General features: G+C 40.0%; 1 protein-coding gene across 1 annotated transcript in view; it reads left to right on the top strand.

The window, feature by feature from the left end:
• nphp4 (nephronophthisis 4) overlaps positions 1 to 24,029 on the top strand; it is a 450,076-nt gene that overhangs the window by 52,433 nt on the left and 373,614 nt on the right. The window contains exon 2 of the mRNA XM_087980586.1: positions 6,168 to 6,320. Coding sequence (XP_087836712.1) covers positions 6,168 to 6,320 — 153 coding nt within the window. The remainder of the gene's footprint in view (positions 1 to 6,167; positions 6,321 to 24,029) is intronic.

Below are 24,029 nucleotides of genomic sequence, written 5' to 3'. Positions count from 1 at the left end.
CTTAGCGTGTACCATTTACATTTGAAACATATGTGAATTTTGAATTATTTCTGTTAATGAACCAGGCAACATTTGTTATTTAACAAAATACTGTTGAATTTCAGTATGGTGTTTTCCAGGTGATACACTTCATTATAAGTAGCCAGGTAGGTTGGGAAATTTTTTGAAACTAGCAACAGATAATTAAATAAAAAGGGATAAGTTGAAGCGTGGCAGAGAACTCTCAAGAAAAATAGACAGTAAAATCTCCTGCAAGAACATGGCAAGGAAACAGTAACTGAAATAAATGTTGGTACATTAGAGGGTGAAACTGGAGAGTTAGTAGTGGGAAAACAAGAAAATGGTGCAAACCTTGAACAAATGTTCCGCATCGATCTTCACAACAGAAGATTCCAAAAACTTTCCGAAAATGCTCGAAAAACCATTGGCAAAAGGAAGGGAGGCATTTAAGACCATTGTAATCATCAGAGCACAAGTACCAGGTAAGTCATTGGGATTAGTGGATGACAAGTCTCTGCACCTGATGACCTGCATCTTATGATCTTCATGAAAATGGCTGCAGAGATGGCAGATCCATTCGATGAAATGTTCTAAACCTCCCCTTGATTGTGAAAAGTACTCAGCCATTTGGAAAACTGCAAATGGAACACTTTAATTCAAGAAAGGCAGGAGAAAGAAAGCAGGATATCATAGGTCAGTTTGTCTACGATCTATCATTGAGAAAATGCTTTTAGTTTTAAGAAGGTAATAGTGGGACACTGAGAACATGGTAAGACAATCAGGAATAGTCTGTATGCTTTTGTAAGAGGGATATCTGATTTGACAGATTTTTTTTTCTTTGAATTCTTTGAGGGTGTAACAAGGACGGTTGATAAAGGATATCTGGAGATGTGTGTTTAGATTTTCAAAAGGCATTCAATGTGGTGACACAAAAAAGGTTACTATCCAAGAGCTGATCGTGTTGAGGGTTATATTCACATGGAGGATTGGCAAACTAACAAGAAACAGAATCAGGATAAATGGGTCATTTTCAGGTCGTCAAACTTACAATATCGAATGCTGCAGTGATTAGTGCTAGGTCTGAACTAGTCATGGTCTGCGTTGCTGACTGGGATGAAGGGACGGACAATATGTAGCCAACAGCAGGAAAGCCAAGTTATGAGGATTAAGAGTTTGCAAAAAAAAGTTGCTAGCTTAAGTAAACATGCAACATATGAATTAGGCATGAGTAGGCCATTTAGTTCCTAAAACCTGCTGTTCTATTTAATATTTGAGTGAACAAAAAAATTAGCCGATGGACGACAATGTGGGAAAATGTCAGGTTGTCCACTTCGGTTGGAAGAATATAAAAGCAAAGTTTTATCTAAGTGGATAGAGATTGCACAACGGGGGTGGGGGTGGGTGGCGGGAGGGGGTGGGGAGGGGGGGCGGTGGGTTTGAGTGTCCTTGTACATGAATCGCAAAAGGAGAAAGTGAGGACTGCAGATTCTGGAGATCAGAGTCGAAATGCTGGAAAAGCACAGCAGGTCAGGCAGAATCCGAGGAGCAGGAGAATCGATGTTTTGGACATACTTCCTATAGGAGGGAGACCAGAATTGCACGCACTATTCCAAAAGTGGTCTCACCAATGACCCATTGAGCTGCAACATGAGCTTCCCTACTCCTATGCTCAAAGCCTTGACAAATAAACGAAACATGCCAAACGCTGCCTTCACTATCCTATCTACCTGCGACTCCACTTTCAAGAAAAAGTGAACCTTCACTCCAAAGTGTCTTTGTTCAACAACATTCCCCAGGACCTGAGCATGAAGTGTATAAGCCCTGCCCTGATTTGTCTTTCCAAAATGCAGCACCTCATGTTTATTGAAATTAAACTCCATCTGCAACTCCTAATGAATCAGACACATTAATACAAAGGTAATGTATTTTAAAAAAGGAGAGATTGCCTGGTACAGACTGGAAGAATAAAGTTTAAACCTCTTTGTAATCCTTAAAATGTGCACCTTTTAACGTGAGATCACAGTTGTTTAATGGGTGACTTGTAGCTACAGCAGTATTGGAATCTTTAGACAGCGCTTACACTGCTGTTAGCTTCCAAAATGTTGTTGAAGAGGAACTACGAACAAGGAGAATGACAAAGCCTTCCAGGTTCTGCTGCTCTGAGTCCATCATTCCTTCTCTCTGCTCTGCTCCTCACAAAAGCAGTGACTGAAGTACATTTGATTTATATATTCCACATTTGACTCCATTGTCCAAGCTGAGGCAAGCCTTTTGTCTTCCAACATGTGAAATTACAGAATATAGAACATAGAACAATACAGTGCAGAACAGGCCCTTCAGCCCTCAATGATGCGCAGACCTGTGAACTATTCTCAACTCGTCCCCCTACACTATCCTAAAATCATCCATGTGCTTATCTAAGGATTGTTTAACTCTCCCTAATGTGGCTGAGTTGACTACATTAGCAGGTAGGGCATTCCACGCCCTTACCACACTTTGAAGTTATGCACCCTCGTACACGCTGACGTCATCATCCTCGGAAAAAGACTTTCACTGTCTATCCTATCTAATCCTCTGATCATCTTGTATGTCTCTATCAAATCCCCTCTTAGCCTTCTTGCCAATGAGAACAGGTTCAAGTCTCTCTCAGCCTTTCCTCATATGACCTTCCCTCCAGACCAGGCAACATCCTGGTAAATCTTCTCTGCACCTTTCCAATGTTTCCACATCCTTCCCGAAATATGGGGACCAGAACTGTACACAAGTGTGGCTGCACCAGCGTTTTTTTTAATTGCAACGAGTTATCATATGAGTGTGCATTATGGTAGGAGATGTGAATTTGTTGAAGCTAAACTTGACTGGTTTCAGAGTCCTTCCATAAAATGGTATTTTTAGTGTAGACCATTTTTCTAATTCTAATTTTCTAATGAGTCTCCTGAACCTACCTCAAACTGTGATGATTACAGCAGCCATTTTATTTGTCCTTTTTAAAAAAAACCCTGTAATCCATGAAAAGTCTACAGAATAGTCATCTGATGGCGGAAGTTGAAACTTGATAGTGCATTTTTACCACTATTGTAACAAATTCCCAGGCTCTGATTTGCATTGAGTAGTTGAAGTTTGCAGCTCCCATGTTTCTCAATAAGCAAGATGACAATACAAGATGTAAGTGAGGACTGCAGATGCTGGAGATCAGAATCAAGATTAGAGTGGTGCTGAAAAAGCACAGTAGGTCAGGCAGCATCCGAGGAGCTGGAAAATCGACGTTTCGGGCAATTTTGCCCGAAACGTCGATTTTCCAGCTCCTCGGATGCTGCCTGACCTGATGTGCTTTTCCAGCACCACTCTAATGTTGAAGATGACAATACATCCCTGCACTCTGTTGCTGTGGTTGAAGTGATGTTCTTCAACTGATTGTTCAAACACTATGTTATCAGCAACAAATGGATGTGACGCACACTGACAATGCTTCATCAGCACTATTTGCCAATTTTAGTAAACTCTGCAGATGTGTTGGATGAAAACTGCAGGAATTTTATTAAGCCAGAGGGACAGCTGTCAAATGGCCGAGGGTGCGCTCTCATCTATAAAACTAGTTATTAATCACAAATGGCGTAGGAAAGCATTAAAATACTTGCCTTAAACACGCAGGAACTTTATGAACCAGATTTAAGTTTCAGTGTCATTTGGTGCTGACATTTAAGAGTCGTGTTTAAATAAATGTGCCAATCTAAACTCTGCATTATCTTGCTTTTGTCAAAATTTGGCAGATTTAGGTCCCAATAATAAGCCAATTGTTGCTTCTCTTCATCAGTCAGTGCAGTTAAACTGGCCAATTGGAGTTATGCAAGACATGTCAATTTGTTTCCTGCTTGTTGGATCGATTGGGTTTTTTTTTCTCCTCTTTCTTTCTTTGGTTTCCCCCAGATCTATGTGAAGGAATGTAACAAAAGGCAATGTCAGTGTGTTGATGCAGAAATTTAATTAGGTTATTTAATTGCTACATGAGTGAAATGATACTGGAACATTTGTTCAATGAATTTGCAGCTTGTTTGACAAACAAGGCAAGTGAAATTAATTACTGATAAACAGGTTTATTCTCACATACTTTGAATTGCTTAAATCTGGTGCACTCTTTTGAACATTATTTCTGCTTTTGTGTTATATTTTGAGATCAGTTTAAATCTGCTGAACTGGAAATTAACTTCTTTGAAATTCATGGGATATGGGCATCACGTGGATTGCTCCATCCTGAAATGTCCTTGAACCAAGCAAATTGCTGGGCTATATAGGGCCAGGTAAGAATCAACCACATTGCTGTGGGTCTGGAGTCTGATATGTACCAGACTGGACGTGCGGATGAATCATTATTTTTGAAGGGAAAAGGTGACGGTATGGTGATACTATCAGACTCATAGAGTCAGAGGGTTGTACAGCACGGAACCAGACCCTGTAGTCCAATTCATCAATGCTGACCAGATATCCTGATTAATCTACTCCCATTTGGCAGCATTTGGCCCTTATCTCTACACAGTTCCTATTCGTATAGTCATCCAGATGCCTTTTAAATGCTGTAATTATACTTTCTTCCACCACTTCCTCTGGCAACTCATTCCATACATGCACTATGCTCTTTGTGAAAAAGCTGCCCTTTAGGTCCCTTTTAAATCTTTTCCCTCTCACCTTAAACCTATGCCCTCTAGTTTTAGACTCTGTACCCTTGGAAAAATACCTTGTTTATTCAGCCTATCCATGCCCTTCGTGATCTTATAAAACTCTGTAAGGTCACCCCTCAGCCTCCGACACTCCAGGGAAAATAGCCCTAGCCTATTCAGTCTTTCCCTACATCTCAAATCTTGCAACCTTGGCAGCATGCTTGTAAATCTTTTCTGAAACCTTTCAAGTTTAACAACATCTTTCCTATAACAAGGAGACCGGAATTGAATGCAGTATTCTAAAATTGGCCTCACCAATGTCCTGTACAGCAATCCAGAAGGTTAATTAATGTTCTTGGGGCATGAGTTCAAATCCCACGACAGCAACAAGTGGAATCTAAACACTATTAATTAATTTGGAATATAAAACCCAGTCTTGACATGGTTACCATTACCAACTATCACTGATTGTTGTAAAAACTCAACTGGTTCACTAATTGTTGTGGTTCTGTTCGCCGAGCTGGAAGTTTTTGTTGCAAACGTTTTGTCCCCTGGCTAGGCGACATCATCAGTACTTGGGAGCCTCCTGCGAAGCGCTTCTTTGATGTTTCCTCCGGTGTTTATAGTGGTCTGTCCCTTCTGCTTCTGGTTGTCAGTTTCAGCTGTCCGCTGTAGTGGTTGGTATATTGAGCTACAAATCTTCACACAAACTTTGAACACTTTGGTTCACTAATGTCCTGTAGGGAAGAAAATCTGCCATCTTCACCCTTGTCTGGCTGGCATGTGACTTCAGATGCAAAGTCATGTGGTTTATTTTGAACTGCCTGAGCAACCCTTTTAGTTCAAGGACATTTGGGGTTGGTTGACAAAAGTTGACCTTGCCTGTAAGGCCCACATTGCGTGAAAGAATGAATAAAGAGAAATGATGACAAATTTCCTTTTCAGAAGATGTTAGTGAACTGTATTTGCATCAGTTACTTGGGTTAGCTCTTTTTTTATTACAGTTTATGTATAAAAATACTGAATTTGCTTTCCTTGGCAGTTGAGACTGAGGCAGATTTTTAATTCGAAAGGAAATCTCAAGTAATGGGGGAAATGGCAGGAAAGTGGATTTGAGGATTATCAGATCATGCATGATCTCACTGAATGAGAGAACAGATTCAATGGGCAAAATGGTCTACTTCTATTCTTACATCTTAAGGTTTGCTGTGGTGGCATTATTTCTACTTTTGTGCCATATTTTGATATCAATTTAAATCTGCTGAACTGGGAATTAACTTCTTTAAAATTCATGGGATATGGACATTGCATGGATTGCTCCATCCTCAAGCGTCCTTGAACAAAGCAAATTGTTGGGCTATTCACAGCCAGTTAAGGTCAGGGTTCTGGCCTTGAGACTATCAGTCCAGTGACACAATCACGATGCTGTCATTGCCTGCCAATCTTAATGTGAACTTTTGATGTATTTATATGTTCAATAATAATTACCTTAATCCCTCTTTTCTCTTGCAGAGTTTGTTGGAGGGAGTGGCGAATGTCCAGTGCCAGCTCCGACTTACCCTCTTCGATACCACATATTCCCATTTCTTTGGCAGAACCTGGAAGAGTTCTCCACAGCCCATAATGCACACCCATGGCCAGCCAGCCAAAGTGTTGTTCAATCAGGTAAGAAAACATTCGGTGGATATCATTCTCTGGGCTTGCTGTATGGTTGACATTGTGTCTGCTCTGACTTACCTTCAGTAAGTTGATGGTGTACTTTCAATCCACCTAAGCATGTGCACTGTCTGGACGCAGCCAAGTTTGGATCAAACATTGGGCAGTTTACAGAAATAAATATTTTTATTTCTAGGTAAGAATATCAGCTTGAAGAATGAGTTTCTTTTCAGGCAATGTGACCTTCTCAGCTGCGGAGTAAGATTTCTGGGCTCCCAGTCTCCCTTAACCCAGAATGTCATGTCATGAGGAATGTGATCTAAATAATATTTTTTAAGAATATCCAAATAGTTATGTCCTGAATCTTTAAATAAAGGACATTTTGCTCAGGAAAAGACATTGTGTACACTGGTAACAATGGTGTACCTTCAAGGAGTAGCTTGCTTTGATGGACTCATGCACTCTGAAGAACTTTCAGAGAAAGAGAACAGCCCAGTTTGTGAGTGGATTAAGATGATTGCATTTTTGAACTCGGTCAGAGAGAACTTGAGACCTGTCTGAGATGCAACAACTCACTGCTCCATCTCTTTTTGTTTCTAACTTATTTTAGCCAAGTCTTTGAGCTAATAACCTATTATTAACCTATAACCTAATAACCATTGTCATTTGTGGAAGATTCCTTCAAGGATTTGTTTGAATCTACCCCACTATTTAGAAGAATATGGGCCAAGTGGAGGGAAATAGGGTGAGAGTGGATGGACGTTTTGGTTGGCATGGATCAGTTTAGGCTAAAGGGCCAGTCTCCGTGCTGGAGGACTCTATGACTCTCTCTATGACACTATTTGGCAGTCAGGGTGAAATTAGACAAATGAATCACTTGCAAATTAGATACCAAATGTGCAAACGCAAAGTATTGCTGATAATCTGAATAAAAACCAAGTATTGGAAATACTTAGCAAGTCAGGCAATATCTTTTAATAGAGAAACCGACTTACTGATTCAAGTTTAAGACCTTTTCTTAGAATTGATGAAAGATCACTGACCTGAAATGTTAACACTGATTTTCTCCCAATGTTTTGTGACCTACTGATACAAAGCATACTTATGATCTTTTATTTAAACCAGAGTCATCGTCTATCTATAGAGCCAAACCTATAACAAAAGCATAGTACTACAAAACAAACTATGGCCAACCAGATGGCTTATGCAGGCAAAGAACCACTAAGTCAAATATCCTCAAAACAAGTTGACAGACTAATTCACATTGTGCATTTGACGATTGCTAAGGTTAAGCTATACTTATGCCTTGATCAGTGTTCCAGAAAAGAAGTCCATTGCTTATTGCTGTTGTATTGCGGCCTACCCTCTTATTTTACACAGTGAATATCATGATATCTGCAACAAATGAAAGTTGGAGTACCTGTGAAACCTCCAAGGGTTCTCCAAATGATCAGATATAAATATACCATAGATTTGAATTGACTGTAACAGACAGGAAAATTTCAGATTGAATTTCTTTACTGACCTTAATTGGGCATCAGAACAGATGCTACTGGATTTAATACTCTTGATTGACACTGTATACACTAAGGTAAATGATATGTCAGCATACTGGTAATTATATTGTACACATAGAATCTCTACAGTGTGGAAACAGGTCATTTAGCCCAACAAGTCTGCACTGACCTCTGAAGAGTATCCCAACCAGACCCATTCCCCTTACCCTATCACTCTACATTTCCCATGACTAATGCACCTAATCTACACATCCCTGAACACAATGGACAATTTAGCATCACCAATTCACCTAACCTCCATATCTTTGGACTGTGGGAGGAAACCAGAGCATCCAGAGGAAACTCGCGCAGATACAGGGAGAATGTGCAAACTCCATCCAGACAGTTGCCCGAGACCGGAATCGAACCCGGGTCCCTGGTGCTGTGAGGTAGCAGTGCTAACCACTGAGCCACTGTGCTGTACTATCTGTGGCCAAGGTCTGCTTTAGAGCAAATTCACACACACAGTTCATAATCTATTGCTAATGTGGCTTGGTTTGCATTGAATACTTGCAGCACTGTGCCAGAAAGTTGAGTACAGAAACAGCATTAGGCACTTGCTTTTAGCCCAGAGAAAAGTCAATGATGCAAAGAACAAAAACTAAGCGACAGATGAAATCATGGCAATAGATCAGAGGTGACATTAGATACACTGGAAAGGAGAAGACAAGTCATATTGCGAAGTTTGTTTAATTACAGTGCAATCACACTTGTTCTTGCTTTATATCTTGTCAGATGCTCTATTGTGTCTTGTATTGATTTTAGTGTGTTATCACTCATGCCACTACTTTATCTCCTTTATTCATTTTGTGTGTTGTTTCATTGTGTCATTGATGCACCCCAGCACTGCACCCCATCATTTCTGCTGACTTTTTATCAGGTTTTGTCACCAGAAAACCTGATGGCTAGGATGTAGGGATTTTATTTTTACTGTGTGACTTAAGTAGTTAAACAGTGAAATAATACCTTTCTGGAAGTAGTTAGCAAATTCTGCTACCTTGGATTAGGGTGACAGATGATCTGTCTCGTGGTACAGAACTTGATACATGCAGAAGAAAAGCAGCTATCATCTTTGGCTGATCCATGAAAAGTGCAAAGTGCATGGAATTAAATCAGGTTAACTATTGGGATTAAGTTGACTGAGAACCCTGGCATAATAAACAGCATCTTACCGTATATCATGACAGATGGATGACTTGCATCTATGTAGAAAAGAAACTCAGCTATTTCCGTCTTCACTGTCAATGGTATATTATGGGTATATCATGGCAGGGAAAAATCTCAAATGCATGAATGTGGTAGTCCTCCCAAAGGCCAAGTTCTGCATTTGATGCTATTCATTAAACAAAAGTGGTTTCTTTGGTACGAGCATGTCTGCAGGATGGAATTCAGTTGCATACCTGAGGAGTTTTGGTATGGTAAGGTAGCCAAAATCAGGTGACGAGCTTTGTTCTGTCTTTTATTGTTTTCTTCTGCACAAACCTCAGGGGTCCGTGCATGGCATTGACTTCTGAAACTGGAAGTCAGTGCTAGGAATGGCATTGGCATGCCAATCAGCATTCATGGGCCCTCAGAGTGGAAAGGCTGCACAGATTAAAGGGATCATTTGCAATCTGAGATCCACTTCAGGGATGCTTGGAAGCATGACATAAAGGCCCCGGGGATATCATCTATTGGACTGAATTATTAGTGCCTCATGTGGGATGGTGTGCACCACATGGCCTCAGTGGCTGGCAGCAGACACCATTGTCGAAAGCAGCATCCTACAATGACATTTGGTAGCTTCATACATCTCAGCGATTGGCCTCTTCAGCCTTTGCGATTGCTTCATGATGTCCCATTTGGAAATGATTTGCTTATTGCAAGTCCACTATCCTTTGTGGGTGAAAATATGCCATAATGTAAACTGAAAGGCTCATGGTCACAAGTTCCTGTTATGAAGTTTCCCCCAAAATGTCATTCTCACTTCGATAGAATCTTCGATAACTTTATTGAGTTGACATCTTGTATCTCTGTACCTTTGCTCTTTTGGAACTTAATTATTTTGTAAGTGGAACTAAATCTAGGGACACTGCTTAAAAATAAGGGGTGTCCTATTTATGACAGAGATGAGTCTGAATTTCCCCTCTCAGGGTCTTTAGTCTTTAGAATATTCTTCCTCAGAGAGTAGTGGAAGCTTGGTCATGGAGTCATAGTCTTTGAATGTATTCAAAGCTGAATTACATTTTTGATCTACTGGTGGGCTAGTAGTTATGTAGCAGGTAGACAGGACAGTGAACATAACCCCCACAAACAGATAAGCCTCCTTATTGAATTGAGGAACAAGCTTGATGGGACAAAAGCCTACTTCTCTTATTTCTTATGGTACTGATTTCATGTTTTTATGGAGATAAGTTTCCAGGTAATCCCCTGTCAATGACTGGCCTTGAGATTATTTGACCTTTGGGACTGATTCTAGCTCCCAGTGGATTTTCAATGGGTGGGATGTGATGGAGGTTAATGTATTTATAGGCTTGGATTTCGAGCCTGAGGATTTTTATATTATGTCTCATCTGTGTACTCCCAATCAATGACAGTGAAGGGTAGAAATTACCAGCTGTCTGATGGGTGGAAATGTTCAGACGAGCAGCTGGCATCAGAAGAAGGGCTACTGGCAAGAAAATTAAGGTGTAACTTCCTTTGGGGAGCAGTTACTTCAGCAACCAACAAAAACACTTTATGCAGACTGAGTGTGATATCAAATGTAAGCCCGCATGAATTCAAAGAGTTGATTTTATTTAATGGCAGCGTGTTGATGAGTGAAAAGAGAGTAAGGTACATTTCCTGATTTGCAGAGACATTTGTGATGGGAAGAATGATGTAAGTTGTATCAATGAAAAAAAGCTGGATAAGCTCTGGTTCTGTTCTTTGGAGCAGAGAACGTTAAGGAGGGACCTGACAGAGGTGTATGAAATTATAGGGGCATAGACAAGGTGGATAGAAAGTAGCTGTTACCTTGAGTGAAAGGGTCAGTAACAAAGGGGTATAATTTTAAATTGAAAGGCAGGAGGTTGAGAGGGAATTTGAAAGAAATATTTTCATCCAGAATATGTGATGTGGTAGGTGCTTGGAATACATTGCCTGGAAGGGGTAATTGAGTGGGAAACCTTACAACCTATAAAAAGTACTTGGATGAACACAACATAACATTCAAGGCCATGGGCCTAGTGTGGGAAGGTGGGATAATGTGGATGGTATATACAGTATTCTTGATGGTGCAGACTCATTGAGCTGAAAAGCCTCTTTATTGTATATGGTTCCTTGAATCTAAAGTAGGATGTTACAAAGACACAGTGACAGAGGAAAACTGAGGTAATTTATTGTGGGAAAACTTGATGTTATTCACTTTAGGCTCAAGAAAGACAAATTGGAATACTTTCTTGAAATTGAAAGCCTAGAAACTGTGGAAGAGCAATTTAAGTGTCTTGGTACATGAGTCACTAAAACCTAGTCCACAGGCACAGACAGTGATCAATAAAGGTAATGAAATGTTAGCCTATATCTTGAGCAGGTTGAAATACAAATTACAAAGTTCAGTTGTTTGGAACCCCATTTGCAGAATTGCGCTCATGATGGATATATTACACCTTAGGAATGATCTATTGCCTTGGACTCAGTATAGTGCAAATTTGCCAGAATGATGTTGGGTTAAATTATTAGGATCTGTTCCATGAACTTGGCCTGTGTTCCTTTGACTTTGTAAGTCTGGTAGATCATCTAATTGAGGTGCTTATAAATGTTTAAATGATTTGTCAGAGTTCAGTAGATGCAGAGAATCTATTACCTTTGCTTGGGGAGACCGTAACAGGGGTACACAGTGTTAAAATTAAGGTCTGATGTTTTGGCAGTTAAATGAGGAAGCATCTTTCATGTGGTGGGTACATGAACTCCCCCCTCTCTCTCCCCCCCTCCCCCAAAAGAAAACAGTAGATTCTTGTTCATTTGAAATTGTTATAACTGGGGTTAACAGGTATCTATTGGGTATGTATGTTTAGGGACATTGGTGTTAAGAGGATCATTGGGTTGCAATTGTGATAGCCCTGATCTAGGCTTGAGAAACTGAATGCTATACTCCTGTTTCAATGGGAAAAGGTGAGGACTGCGGATGCTGGAGATCAGAGTCGAAGAGTATGATGCTGGGAAAGTACAGCTGGTCAGGCAGCATCCAAGGAGCAGGAGAATTGATGTTTTGGGCTTAAGTCCTTCATCAGGAAGCCCTCCTGTTCCAATGGTCCTAATTTAAATGACACCACAATTGACAAATTTCCACTTGGTTGGATTTTCAATGTATATATGATTGACAATATTTCGGCTAAATCTTGATTGTTGTGGACAGGTACCTGACTTTAGTCTAATTGGCTATTCCTTTTGTAAAGAAACTATTTGAAAAAAGATGTAATTTTGAAGATTAGCTACATGTTTTAGTCCATATCTCAACCATTTTAGGAATTTTCATCAGAGTAACCACATGCTAAGATCAGCCAGGCGAAGTGATAAGCAGTTTGCTTCAGGAAGTTTTAGTCAAATTTCAACATGGATAATTAATGAGTATTGTGTGTGTTGTCCAAAATGATTGCACTTTAGTTTTCTTGTGAAAGATATTCTTCACTGAAATAGTTTGCGGAATTTTCACATGGCAAATGGAGTTCAATATAGCTAAGTGTGAGGTGATTCACTTTGGTAAGAATAATAAAAAGATGGGGTACTGGGCTAACGGTCGGATACTTGGTAGTGTGGATGAGCAGAGGGATCTTGGTGTCCATGTACACAAATCTTTGAAAGTTGCCACCCAGGTAAATAGTACGGTGAAGAAGGCATATGGCGTACTGGCTTTTATTGGTAGAGGAATTGAGTTCCGGAGTACTGAGGTCATGTTGCAGTTGTATAAGACTCTGGTGCGGCCGCATCTGGAGTATTGTGTGCAGTTTTGGTCGCCATACTATAGGAAGGATGTGGAGGCACTGGAACGGGTGCAGAGGAGGTTTACCAGGATGTTGCCTGGTATGGTAGAAAGATTGTATGAGGAAAGGCTGAGGCACTTGAGGTTGTTTTCATTGGAGAAAAGAAGGTTTAGGGGTGACTTGATAGAGGTGTACAAGATGATTAGGGGTTTAGATAGGGTTGACAGTGAGAATCTTTTTCCACGTATGGAGTCAGCTATTACAAGGGGGCATAGCTTTAAATTAAGGGGAGGTAGGTATAGGACAGATGTTAGGGGTAGATTCTTTACTCAGCGAGTCGTGAGTTCATGGAATGCCCTGCCAGTAGCAGTGGTGGACTCTCCCTCATTATGGGCATTTAAGCGGGCATTGGATAGGCATATGGAGGATAGTGGGCTAGTGTAGGTTAGGTGGGCTTGGATCGGCGCAACATCGAGGGCCGAAGGGCCTGTACTGTGCTGTATTCTTCTATGTTCTATGTGTGACTTATTTGAGGGTGACACTCTGTTGAACAAATAAGCCTGAACCTTACACTGTGAATAATGGTGACCTTCACAATAATAACTGATATTATGACTTGGAAATAACTTGGACAGCAACTTGTGGCACATGAGCATGTACAGTTCAATACAAAAATCCAGCATTTGCAAGTTGGCCTGCAATACCATAAGCTTGGCTGCACTGGGACCATGCCAATGAATCAACATTGAATTCAGTGTAACATTGCAAAGTTCTTATGCGAAACGACTGCCTACTAACTATTGGCGACCCACAAAACATGCTTGAAAAGGTTAAAGCTGGTGTATTCGGGTAATAGTGATTTCCTCATGGCATGGTCATTTTCAGTTAGTGCCAAACAATCTCTCTGGTCACAAATATTCAATTTTGTTAGTGTTGAATCTCTTTTCCCCTGTTTCTGAATTTGTTGTTGGAGATGTAATAAGTTCACTTCATCTTTTAATCTATCTGTCTGTTTAAATTTCATTTTTTTTTCCAGTCTTTATTTTGCAGTCCATATGATTTTAATCCAATTGTAGTTTCCAGCTCAGCTGCTCATGTCTCCATGAGAATTTTTCAGTCTGATTTGGTTGAAGAGACATGTTGTTACTGCCATGTGGAATCAGACATCCAATGGTGTTTCTCTTTATTCAACAGCTCATGAAACCTCCGGGGGTGGTTGTTAGCTTCAGGAATAGCAAATAGTAAATTCTATTCTTTTGGCACTGACTGTACAATCTGGACCACAGACTTGAATACCTGCTGTGTATGAATTGTCCTCTGGGAGTGTTTGGGCTGCATGGTGACTCAGTGGTTAGCACTATTGCCTCAGTACCAGGGATCCGGGTTAAGTGCCAGCCTTGGGGCCGACTGTTTGTGTGGAGTTTGCACATTCTACTTCTGTGTCTGTGTGGGCTTCCCCTGGGTTCTCTGGTTTCCTTCCACAGTCCAAAAATGTACAGGCTGGGTGAATTGACCATGCTAAATTGCCCTAAATTTCCAGGAATGTGTAGACTTGGTGGATTAACCATGTGGTGTTATGGGGACCTGTGGGTCTGGGTGGGATGTTCTTTGGAGGGTCGGTGCAGACTTGATGGACGAAATAGCTTCTTTGTACACTGTAGGGATTTTGTGATGCTAGGGTTATTAAATAGGGACACCATTGGACATAGCCATTACTGTTGAGTTTGCTCTTCAGCTAATATTTAATATTCTAAATTGGTACAGCATATGCCCAGCAGGTATAATTGAATCCAATTTTATGCTGATGCTGAGAGTGCAAGGCATATTCAAACTACTAATAATGCTGGCAAATTAGTGTATTATTTCTGCAGACTGTTTGTTTCACATCTGTAATTCTGAACTTTAATATTCTGTAAGGGCGGTTCTAAATTTTCCAGGTTTGAGAGAGTAGTATTTGATATATGACTCATGACCTCTGAGCAGCATGATCCTACTTACGGGGATTTTACGGAGTGAGAATTCAGCTGGAGTCCATCTCCTTTTCTTCCTTCTGTTGTCTGAGTTCCTGACTATTTGTTAAGTAGTTGAATGTCACGGAACTGAAGGTACTGTTGATACTTGAGATATGAACAATGGAAATGAAATGAAGTAAAAGGTGGATGCTGGTCCCAGCACTTGGTTTGTGAGTTACCATGTTATGCAGTGGTACCCAACACACCTGCAGAAACCAAATCTTTAATAATTTGTCCAAAAGATGGAGGGTAGCACAAAGTGGTATAATTCCTTCACTGGCAACAGCTTATCTCGTTGGAAATAAATGTGCTTGCTTTCCCATCCCACTGACTTTAGTTTTCAAAATTGACACATCCCTTATAACATGCTGCTTGTGTTGGGACAAAGGAACCTTTTGTTGGCAACATAGTCTTGCCATGTAAGTGCTCCGATAAAATGTGCTGAGATTTGAACGTTTCCTGTAGAGGGCAGTATTGCACCAGTGAAGAGAAATGCACTGTTCATTGTTGTAAACTTAGTGTTACTTCAATTCTTGGTGATTGGGCGAGCAGATAACTTATTTCTTTGCTATTCTTGCTTCACACTGTAGCTGTTTTCTGGTGAGGCCACAACAGATCTGCTGCAGGCTTTCAAGATACATGCATCACTTTATTGAAGGCCTTTTTTGAACTCATCCTAATCTGACTGAATGGCACTGAAATATACAGAAATCAAGATTCTTGCAAAGTGGGTGCCAGTGTGTGTTTTATGATGTTTTGTGTTATCCTGCTGTTACGGGCATATTAGATATATAAGTGATGTGAAATGTTCATAACTGGAGGGTATATTGCCGAATACGTTCCAAAATCCAGGATGAAAAACGATTAGAAATACTGAACGTTACTTCATCTTTGCTGCAGGCTTCTGCAAGATGCATTTAAAAATAGACCATCCTCTAAAACACTTTCTCTGACTTCTCAGCATTGCTCAACAGCTTTGTTTTGGTGAATAAAAGCAATGCATAATATGCCAAGAAAGAGCATCCAACATGTTGCATTATTAATTTCTCAGCTTTGTTTTAATGCTGTTTTGTGCTTTGATAAACTTGAGGATGGTAATTTGATTACTTCAGTTTTGATGAGTCTGCCTCTGTAAGTTTCTTTCTGTATAATGTTTCCCTTCAACGTTTTGGTTATTTCTCACTTTGCCTCTCTGGGTTGTTTTCATCCATTCACATTAAGAGGATTTTTGGGCAATAGAAGTTTCTTGGACTTTGACCATTGACTTTATTCATGACCAGACAGCAGAATGAAAGGGTCACAGTGATGTGTTGGAGGATGTATTTGGTTCATCTACTCCACATTATTTTCTGAAGCCAACCTTGATGTTTCAGGTGTACCATAATGTGACTTGCATAGGAAGCTTTTCCTGCCTTGGGATTGTCTGAAAAAAGTACTGTGCTCGTGTCTTTGTCTCCACTGCACTTGTTCTGAGGGTATAACTTTACAGACTAGTACTACTGATATGTTTTCCTGTTTCCTGTTTAGTCTTTTGATGAGGGGAAAGTGGTTGATGTTGTCAACATGGACTTCAGTAAAACCATTGACAAGGTTCCTCATGGCAGACTGGTACAAAAGATGAAATGAGATCTTATCAGGGGTGTGCTCGCAAGATAGATACAGAACTGGCTTAGTCGTCGGAGACAGAAGGTAGTGGTGGAAGGCTGCTTTTCGGAATGGAGGGCTGTGACTAGTGGTGTCCACAGGCATCAGTGCTCGGACCCCTGCTGTTCGTGATCTACATATGTGATTTGGAAGAAAATGTAGCTGGTCTAATTAGTAAGTTTGCGGATGATACAAAGATTGGAGTTGTGGAGAGTGAGGAGGATTGTCAGAGGATGCAGCAGGATATAGATCAGTTAGAGGCATGGACAGAAAAATAGCAGATGGAACTTAATCCAGACAAATGTGAGGTGATGCATTTCGGATGGTGAAGTACAGGTGGAAATTATACAGTGAATGGCAGAATCCTGAGGAGTATTGATATGCAGAAGGATATGGGTGTGTAGGTCCACAGATCACTTAAGATGACAGCGCAGTTAGATAAGGTAGTTAAAAAAGGCCTGTGGCATATTTGCCTTCATTGGAAGGGGCATTTAGTATAAGGATAGACAAGTTATGCTGCAGCTTTACAGAACATTTGTTAGGCCACATTTGAAATATTGCATACAATTCTGGTCACTACACTACCAGAGGGATGTGGATGCTTTGGAGAGGATACAAGAAAGGTTTACCGGGATGTTGCCTGGAATGGGGGATTTTAGCTATGAAGAAAGTTTGGATAGACTGGGTTTGTTTTCACTAGAACACAGGAGATTGAGGGATGACCTGATAAAAGTTTATAAGATTGTGAATGGCATGGATAGAGTGAGGCTGACGATTTTTCCCAGGGTAGAGGGGTCAATTACTAGGGACACAGATTCAAGGGGTGGTGGTGGAAGAGTTCAAAAGAGATGTGTGAGGCAGGTTGTGCACACAAAAGGTGGTGAGTGCCAGGAACACACTGCCAGAGGGGGTGGTGGAAGCAGGCACACTAGCAGCATTCATGAATAGGAATGAATACATGAATAGGAAGGGAACAGAGGGATATGGATCCTCTAAGTGAAGCCAGTTTTAATGTGCAAGGCAAAATGTATCGGTGCAGGCGTGGAGGGGTGAAGGATCTGTTCCTGGGCTGTATTATTTTTTGTTCTTCAAACTGATGATTCCCCACCATGGTTGATGTAGCCCTTGAGTGGCATCATCCTACATCCCACACTACTACTCTCAAAACATCCCCTCCTTCCTTGACCAGTGATAGCATTTTCCTTGTGCCCTCCTTCCATCTGACTTTATCCATTGTAACATCTTCTCCATGATAGTATACCACTAACAGGATACCACTATCGAGCACCGTTTTCCTCTTCTCCATTTCCAGTGTCTCTGAGGGATTTCTCTGTAATATTCTGGTCCAGTCTTCAATCTAACATCCCTCCCTTTCCACAGCACCTTTCCATTGCAAGCACAGGAGATGTAGACCCTGTCCTTTTGCCTTCGGTTTCTTCACTGTAGAAGGGCCCAGACTCTGCACCTTGGTGAAGCAGTGATTTATGTGTACTGCTTCCAACTCAGTATACAATAGAACCTTGATTATTCGAACGAGACGGTGGGGAGTATTTTGTTTGGCTAATTGATCGTTCGGATAATCGATCTGATAGTAAACAAGCAGTAATTTATGAGTGCCGGTTATCTGAATATTTCTTTGTATCCAGCAATGCACACCGTAATGCTGTTTAACTGATAACTGAATGCTCAGTTACCTCATGCCGTTTTTATGGTCCTTAGTGATTTTTGAGATCTTGTTTGAATAATCTGAAATTTGGATAATTGATGTTCGGATAATCGAGGTTGTATTGTGCTGGACTTGCTGGTCATAAACTGGTCTGCTCTGCAATGACGAGACAAAATACAGATTGGATGCCTCCTTCTGAACAGCTTTGAACAATTCTAGTCACCTATCATTTTAATTGTCCCCTTTACTGTCTGCCCTTGGTCTTCTGCAGTCATCTAATGAACTTCATTTGAACTTTTAATTTGACACTTTACAGCCATCTGGACTCACCCATGATATCAAAAAAAAAGATTGCATCCTCTGCTTCCTTATATTTTGTCCAAGTTGTGTTTTCAACTTTTTTTTCTCTTGTTTTTGCTCTCAAATGGCAACTGTTCATCATTCTACCATTCACAGCATCTCAAGGTATATCTTTTGTTTCTTGACTTGTCCTAAAACAACTTCGTTTAGCATTGCATCACCAACTCTTTTGTCTCCCAATCTGTCACAGACTATCCCTTTTTGTCCCTTTATACCTCTTTCACTTGCTTAAAACCGAGGCTATTCTAATTGTTTGCTGTTCTGGTGAAAAGTCATGGACCTGAAACTTGAACTCAGTTTCTCTCTTTACAGATGCTGCCTAATCTGCTCAGTATTTCCAGTACTGTCTGTTTGTGTTCCCCCATCCACAGCATTCCTCTTTGCTTCTCCATGAGCATTGTATCTGAGGATGTCATGCAGGGTAAACAAGATGATCCTTTCCTCTTCTCATCTAGACATTCACTTGATGTGATTATAATATTCAGAATGTTGCATGTTTCAAATTGTCTAGTTTTGCTTAAATATGATTGATATGAATTTTTTTTCAGGATGGCATTTTTCAAGTTAATTTATCAGTGATGGGTTTTTGGAGAAGCAACATAGAAACAGGAATAGGTCATTCATCCCATGAGGCCTGCTGCTCCATTCAGTAGGATCATGACCGACCAGCCACTTTCTCTCACTATCTCTCTACTCTTTGATGTCAACAGTCTCTGGAAATCTATCAATTGAACCTGTTCAGTGATTGAGCTTCTACAGCTCTCTGAGGTAGTGAATTCCAAAGATTTGCTAAACATTTGAGTAAAGAAATTCCCCCTCATGCCAACTTTTTTTGAGTTTTGAAATTTTAATGTCAAAATACTTGTAAAAAGAATTTTTTGTATAGATAATTGCTGTCTGCTTTTACAAGCACAAGTACCACCGCCAAGCACACCTTCACCTCTTGTTTTCAAGATCTATTCTGCACAGAATATACATTTAGAATGTTTTTGAGGAAACTATATTTATACAAGCAAAAATCTGCCAAGGGATGCATTGTTCCACAAATATTCTTACTGAAGTTTTAACTTCTCATTTACGCAACCAATTAGAAATCGAAGTTCATCGAACTCTAATCCAATGCTTCCTTTTCTGGAGTTCATTTAGAATCTCAATGGAACTTCTACCTAGTTCCACAGCTGTTGCATATGACAAATGTGGTCATCTGTTCATCAGCACTACGAGTTTGAATCTGTGCATAAGTGCAATTCTTTTGTCCCTTGGTTTTCGACTCATGAGCTCAGGGAAACATCCTTGAGATACACTTCAAGAATTCTATAAGTTTCAATGAGGTCACACTAATTCTTCAAAACTCTAGAAAATACAGTCCCAGTCTCTTCAACCTAACCACATAAAACAATCCTGCTATCTCAGGAATTAATCTGGTGAATCTATATTGTACTCTGTCTCTGGCAAGTGTATTCCCCTTTAAATAGGGAGACTAAAGCTACACAGTACTAAAGTTGAGATTTAACCAAGATTATATACAACTTCACCAAGACATCTTTACTTCTGCAATCCTTTTGGCACAAGCACTTCCCAACATCCCTCCATTTATGTGTCTGAGGTTGCTCCCATTTCTCAGGCTAACCACCTTTTCTGCCATCCTTACAATCATAGAATCCCTACAGTATAGATACAAGTCATTCATCCCATTGAGTCTGCAACGACCCTCCAAAGAGCATCGCAACTAGACTCATTTCCCTACCGTATCCCCATGGCTAATCCAACTAGCACGTCCGTGGACACTGCGGGTCAATTTAGCGTGGGCAATCCAACTAACCTGCACAGGTTTGGACTGTGGGAGGAAGTCAGAGAATTTGGCAGAAACCAATGCAGACATGGGGAGAATGTGCAAACTCTACACAGTCACTCAAGACTGGAATACAACCTGGGTCCCCGGTACTGTGAGGCAGCTGTCGTTGTGCCATCATGCCGCCTACATAAGGCCGCCTTTTTTTTATTAACTCCACTCAAATTCTACATATTGTTCTTTCAATCTAAGATCCTATCCAGCGCATTTTTCGTCTTGTCCCTGTGGCACCGGGGTAGCACGTTGGAAATCAAGGCCCTCAATTCTTGGAATTATCACCAAAAGTTAAAGATACTATAAAATTGAGATAAATTCCCCAATATACCTGCCTTTTAGACCCAGGTTGACAGAAAACTTAGTCTGAACATAACCGGCGGGACTATGAGCTACAAATGCATAGATTCTAGTTATAGATAAACAGTTATAAACCATTGACATCTAACTCTGAGTTAAAAGCCTTATAACGGCTTCTGCTAGATACACATACAGGGAGAACAACATGCTGTGATGGGCACAGCGAAAGACTCGGAAAGCATGTCGATGGTCCCTGTTCACAAGGTTTACTGAGATGGTTCTTTTCGCTTGTCAGGACATGCTGCATTTTGATACTCTAGATATTTCCCATTGTTTGCAGATATTACGGGGCGGCTGGTTCACAGCTATAAAATAAATTTCTTACTGGTGAAGAATCACAGCTAACAGTCACTGCTGGGGAAGAAATAAACTGGATTTCTTGGCGATTTTAACTGAAGTGAGAAGAGAAAGATGTGTTTTGGAGATCTGATCTCTCAAACCCTCACACTGTTCAGCTACCTCAGAGTTATTCACATAATTGTTGACAGGCAGCGAGGTCTTTGTCATTGATAAATGTTCATGATTCCACAGACCAGTCAGCTTCTTCTTGTCACCCAAATCTGTACACTTGGACACAAAGTTCTGGCTCTAACTTAGCTGTATTCAGATTTCCAAGCCGGCATGAACAAATATCTGTGGAAGCACACTTACCATAAGTGTCAGGTTACTTGTTTTTTTAAACAAATGCAACTATCCTCCAACAATACTTGGGTATTAAACCATTTCTTTTCCCATTTCACTACACAGTCAAAGATCAAGAAAAAAAAGACAGTCTTTACATCCCTTAAGTGTGTTATGCCATGTCAGTTTGTTTTTTTTCCCTATGCCTCCTAAATGCCAAATATTCTTGGATATTCAGTTCCCAAGCTAAAAAAAAAGTAAAATAGGTAAATATAGATGTAGGATTAAAAAAAAATGTTTTGACTGAGAGCGTATCGTGCAACAAAGCATCTATCAACAGTGAACCAAAAGATTGAAAGAACTGCGGATGTTGGAAATCAGAAACATAAACGGAAATTGCTGGAAAAACTCAGCAGGTCTGAAGACATCTGTGGAGAGAAATCAAGAGTTCATGTTTCAAGTCCAGTGACCCATCTTCAGTTCTGTCAACAGCTTACTGTCTTAATCCCATTGTCAAGTACAGGTATTCACAATGTTATGGACCAGATCAAACCTTCAAGATATTTTAAGAAGATAGCCGAGACCCAACCTTTTCTTATTTTAAATGTTAATGTGAAGTCCCATGTTCTAGATGCAATACAACTGATCAAACTACTATATGTTAAGCAAAACACTATAATTAAAATACTAACAATAGAGGGGAATTTAGAATAACAACTCTATTGCAAAATGTAACCAAATATTAGATACAGTACCTCTTACTAATTAACTGTTCCAATATAGTAACATACCACAAACATGTCCCTTGCCAAAAAAGGCAAATTCAATCACACATTCTCACATGCAGTTCTCCAATCTGGGAGGAAAAAACATGAAGAGCAAATTCAGAGAGAGTAGCAGTCCGGAGATATTCACTGAAGCTCCCAATTCTGTTGAACCCTGACAGCTTCTGATGCTACTGGCAGACCAAAACCCAGAAATTCTGAGAGAGCTAGCTTAAAAAAACTAAGGCCTCCCAGCTGTTACTCAAATGGTCTTCATTAGCCAGCTCAGCATCTCTCATTCAATCTCTCTCTCAAAAAAGGATAAAATAATCTCTTTAGAGCCACATCCTTGTCACAACAATGACATGTTCTTTTTATATACAGTGCATGGCCTGCCATTGTCATGTGTACTGTCACTTGATCTTAAAGTCCAACTTAATCAATGCAACAATCCACTTTCAGCACTTACATTACATTTGTGAATTGGTGGTTGGGGAGTGGTGTTGTGGTTGGGTGAAAAATATTTTTCAACTGCTGCACCTTTTTTTCTGTGGGAGTGGTAAGTGCCAATGCAATACAATAAGATGCCAGATCAGTTGTACTGTAATTTACTAGTCACTGTTTTTTTGCGAACATTAATATTTCTACTTGCACTGTCAGCATTGACAAAACTGATTGACTGTATCATTGTGAAAGGGACGTGATAATATATTTTATAGTGACTTCGTAATTGTCAAACAAATATAATATGGCAGCAGTTTTACATTAGATTAATTATCGTCAATCTGGTTTATTCAGCTCTTTCACATGTGGTTCATAAATTATCATAACTTTATACTTATAGTGCCTTTGAAAGAACTTTGTTTCAGGATTTTTTTTTAAACATTGCCTCTATAAATATTTTAATACAAATCGAAAATTGAAAATAATCTGGTCCGCCTGTATTCCTAAGGGATCAGGCTAATGTTTGTTGTAAAGGTTGTGGCTCTGGACGTTATCAGTATCTGTTGCAGCCACTAAATGTACTGCTGCATAAAATTGTTTGTTCTTGTGAAAACGTTGGAGAACACTCAAAATGCTGAATGTGACTGTTTTCTCCGGTGGTCGTGCCCGGTGTCACATGCTGTCAGTTTTCCTCACAAATGGATGGATAATGAGCTCTTTGACGAGTGACATTTTTTGCACCAGTTCTGTTCATAGCTTTTCAATTCATGTACCGTGGAATTAAATTTGATGAATTGTAAATTGAGGTACTCACTTTTCATTGTTTAATGGCAGTAAAGATGACTGAATATTTTGGACAGATCAATGGAAGCTAATATTGCTGGTTAAAAATACCTTAATTTTTCTATTCATTTATTGAAACCTTTTAAAATGATAATTAAAGTTTTTTAAAAAAATCTAGTAAATTGTTGTACTGTCAACTCCGCTGTCCAATAAGATTGTGGTGGATCAGATTGTGATCATATTCTACTTTCCTGCCTGCCCGACCAGAAACCGCACTCTCTGATGGATTAAAATTCTGTCTTAATCAGTCTTGACTACATTTTATGACCTACCCTCCTAAAAATCCTGCATTTCCCTTCCTGGCAGCACTGTAGATGTCCTTTCACCCAAGGACTGAAGTGATTCAGAGACACTTGGGAATGGACAATAAATGCAGGCCTTGCCAAATATACTGCATCCCATCTGTTAGGAAAACTTAATTCCAATGGTTCTTTGAATAAGAAAGAGAAGCCAAGAAAGAAGTTTTACATTCACAGTCACTGTGTTTTGGTGCAGTTGAGTAAAAATGCTATACTTGCACAATTTCAATGAACTGTGAAGCTTAGATACTCAGCTGAACTGTTTAGAAGAGACTTAAACCAATGTCCTTTTCTTTGGTCATAAAGTTCCGTTTTGGTAAACAAGATCATTTATGGAGAGAAGATGGTATAATGATAATGTCA

The sequence above is a fragment of the Chiloscyllium plagiosum genome, unplaced genomic scaffold, assembly GCF_037043375.1.
Source record: "Chiloscyllium plagiosum isolate Xiang-an unplaced genomic scaffold, Cpla_swu_hap1 HiC_scaffold_37, whole genome shotgun sequence".
In the NCBI taxonomy this organism is placed as follows: Eukaryota; Metazoa; Chordata; class Chondrichthyes; order Orectolobiformes; family Hemiscylliidae; genus Chiloscyllium; species Chiloscyllium plagiosum.
This window is presented reverse-complemented; position numbering and strand designations above follow the sequence as displayed.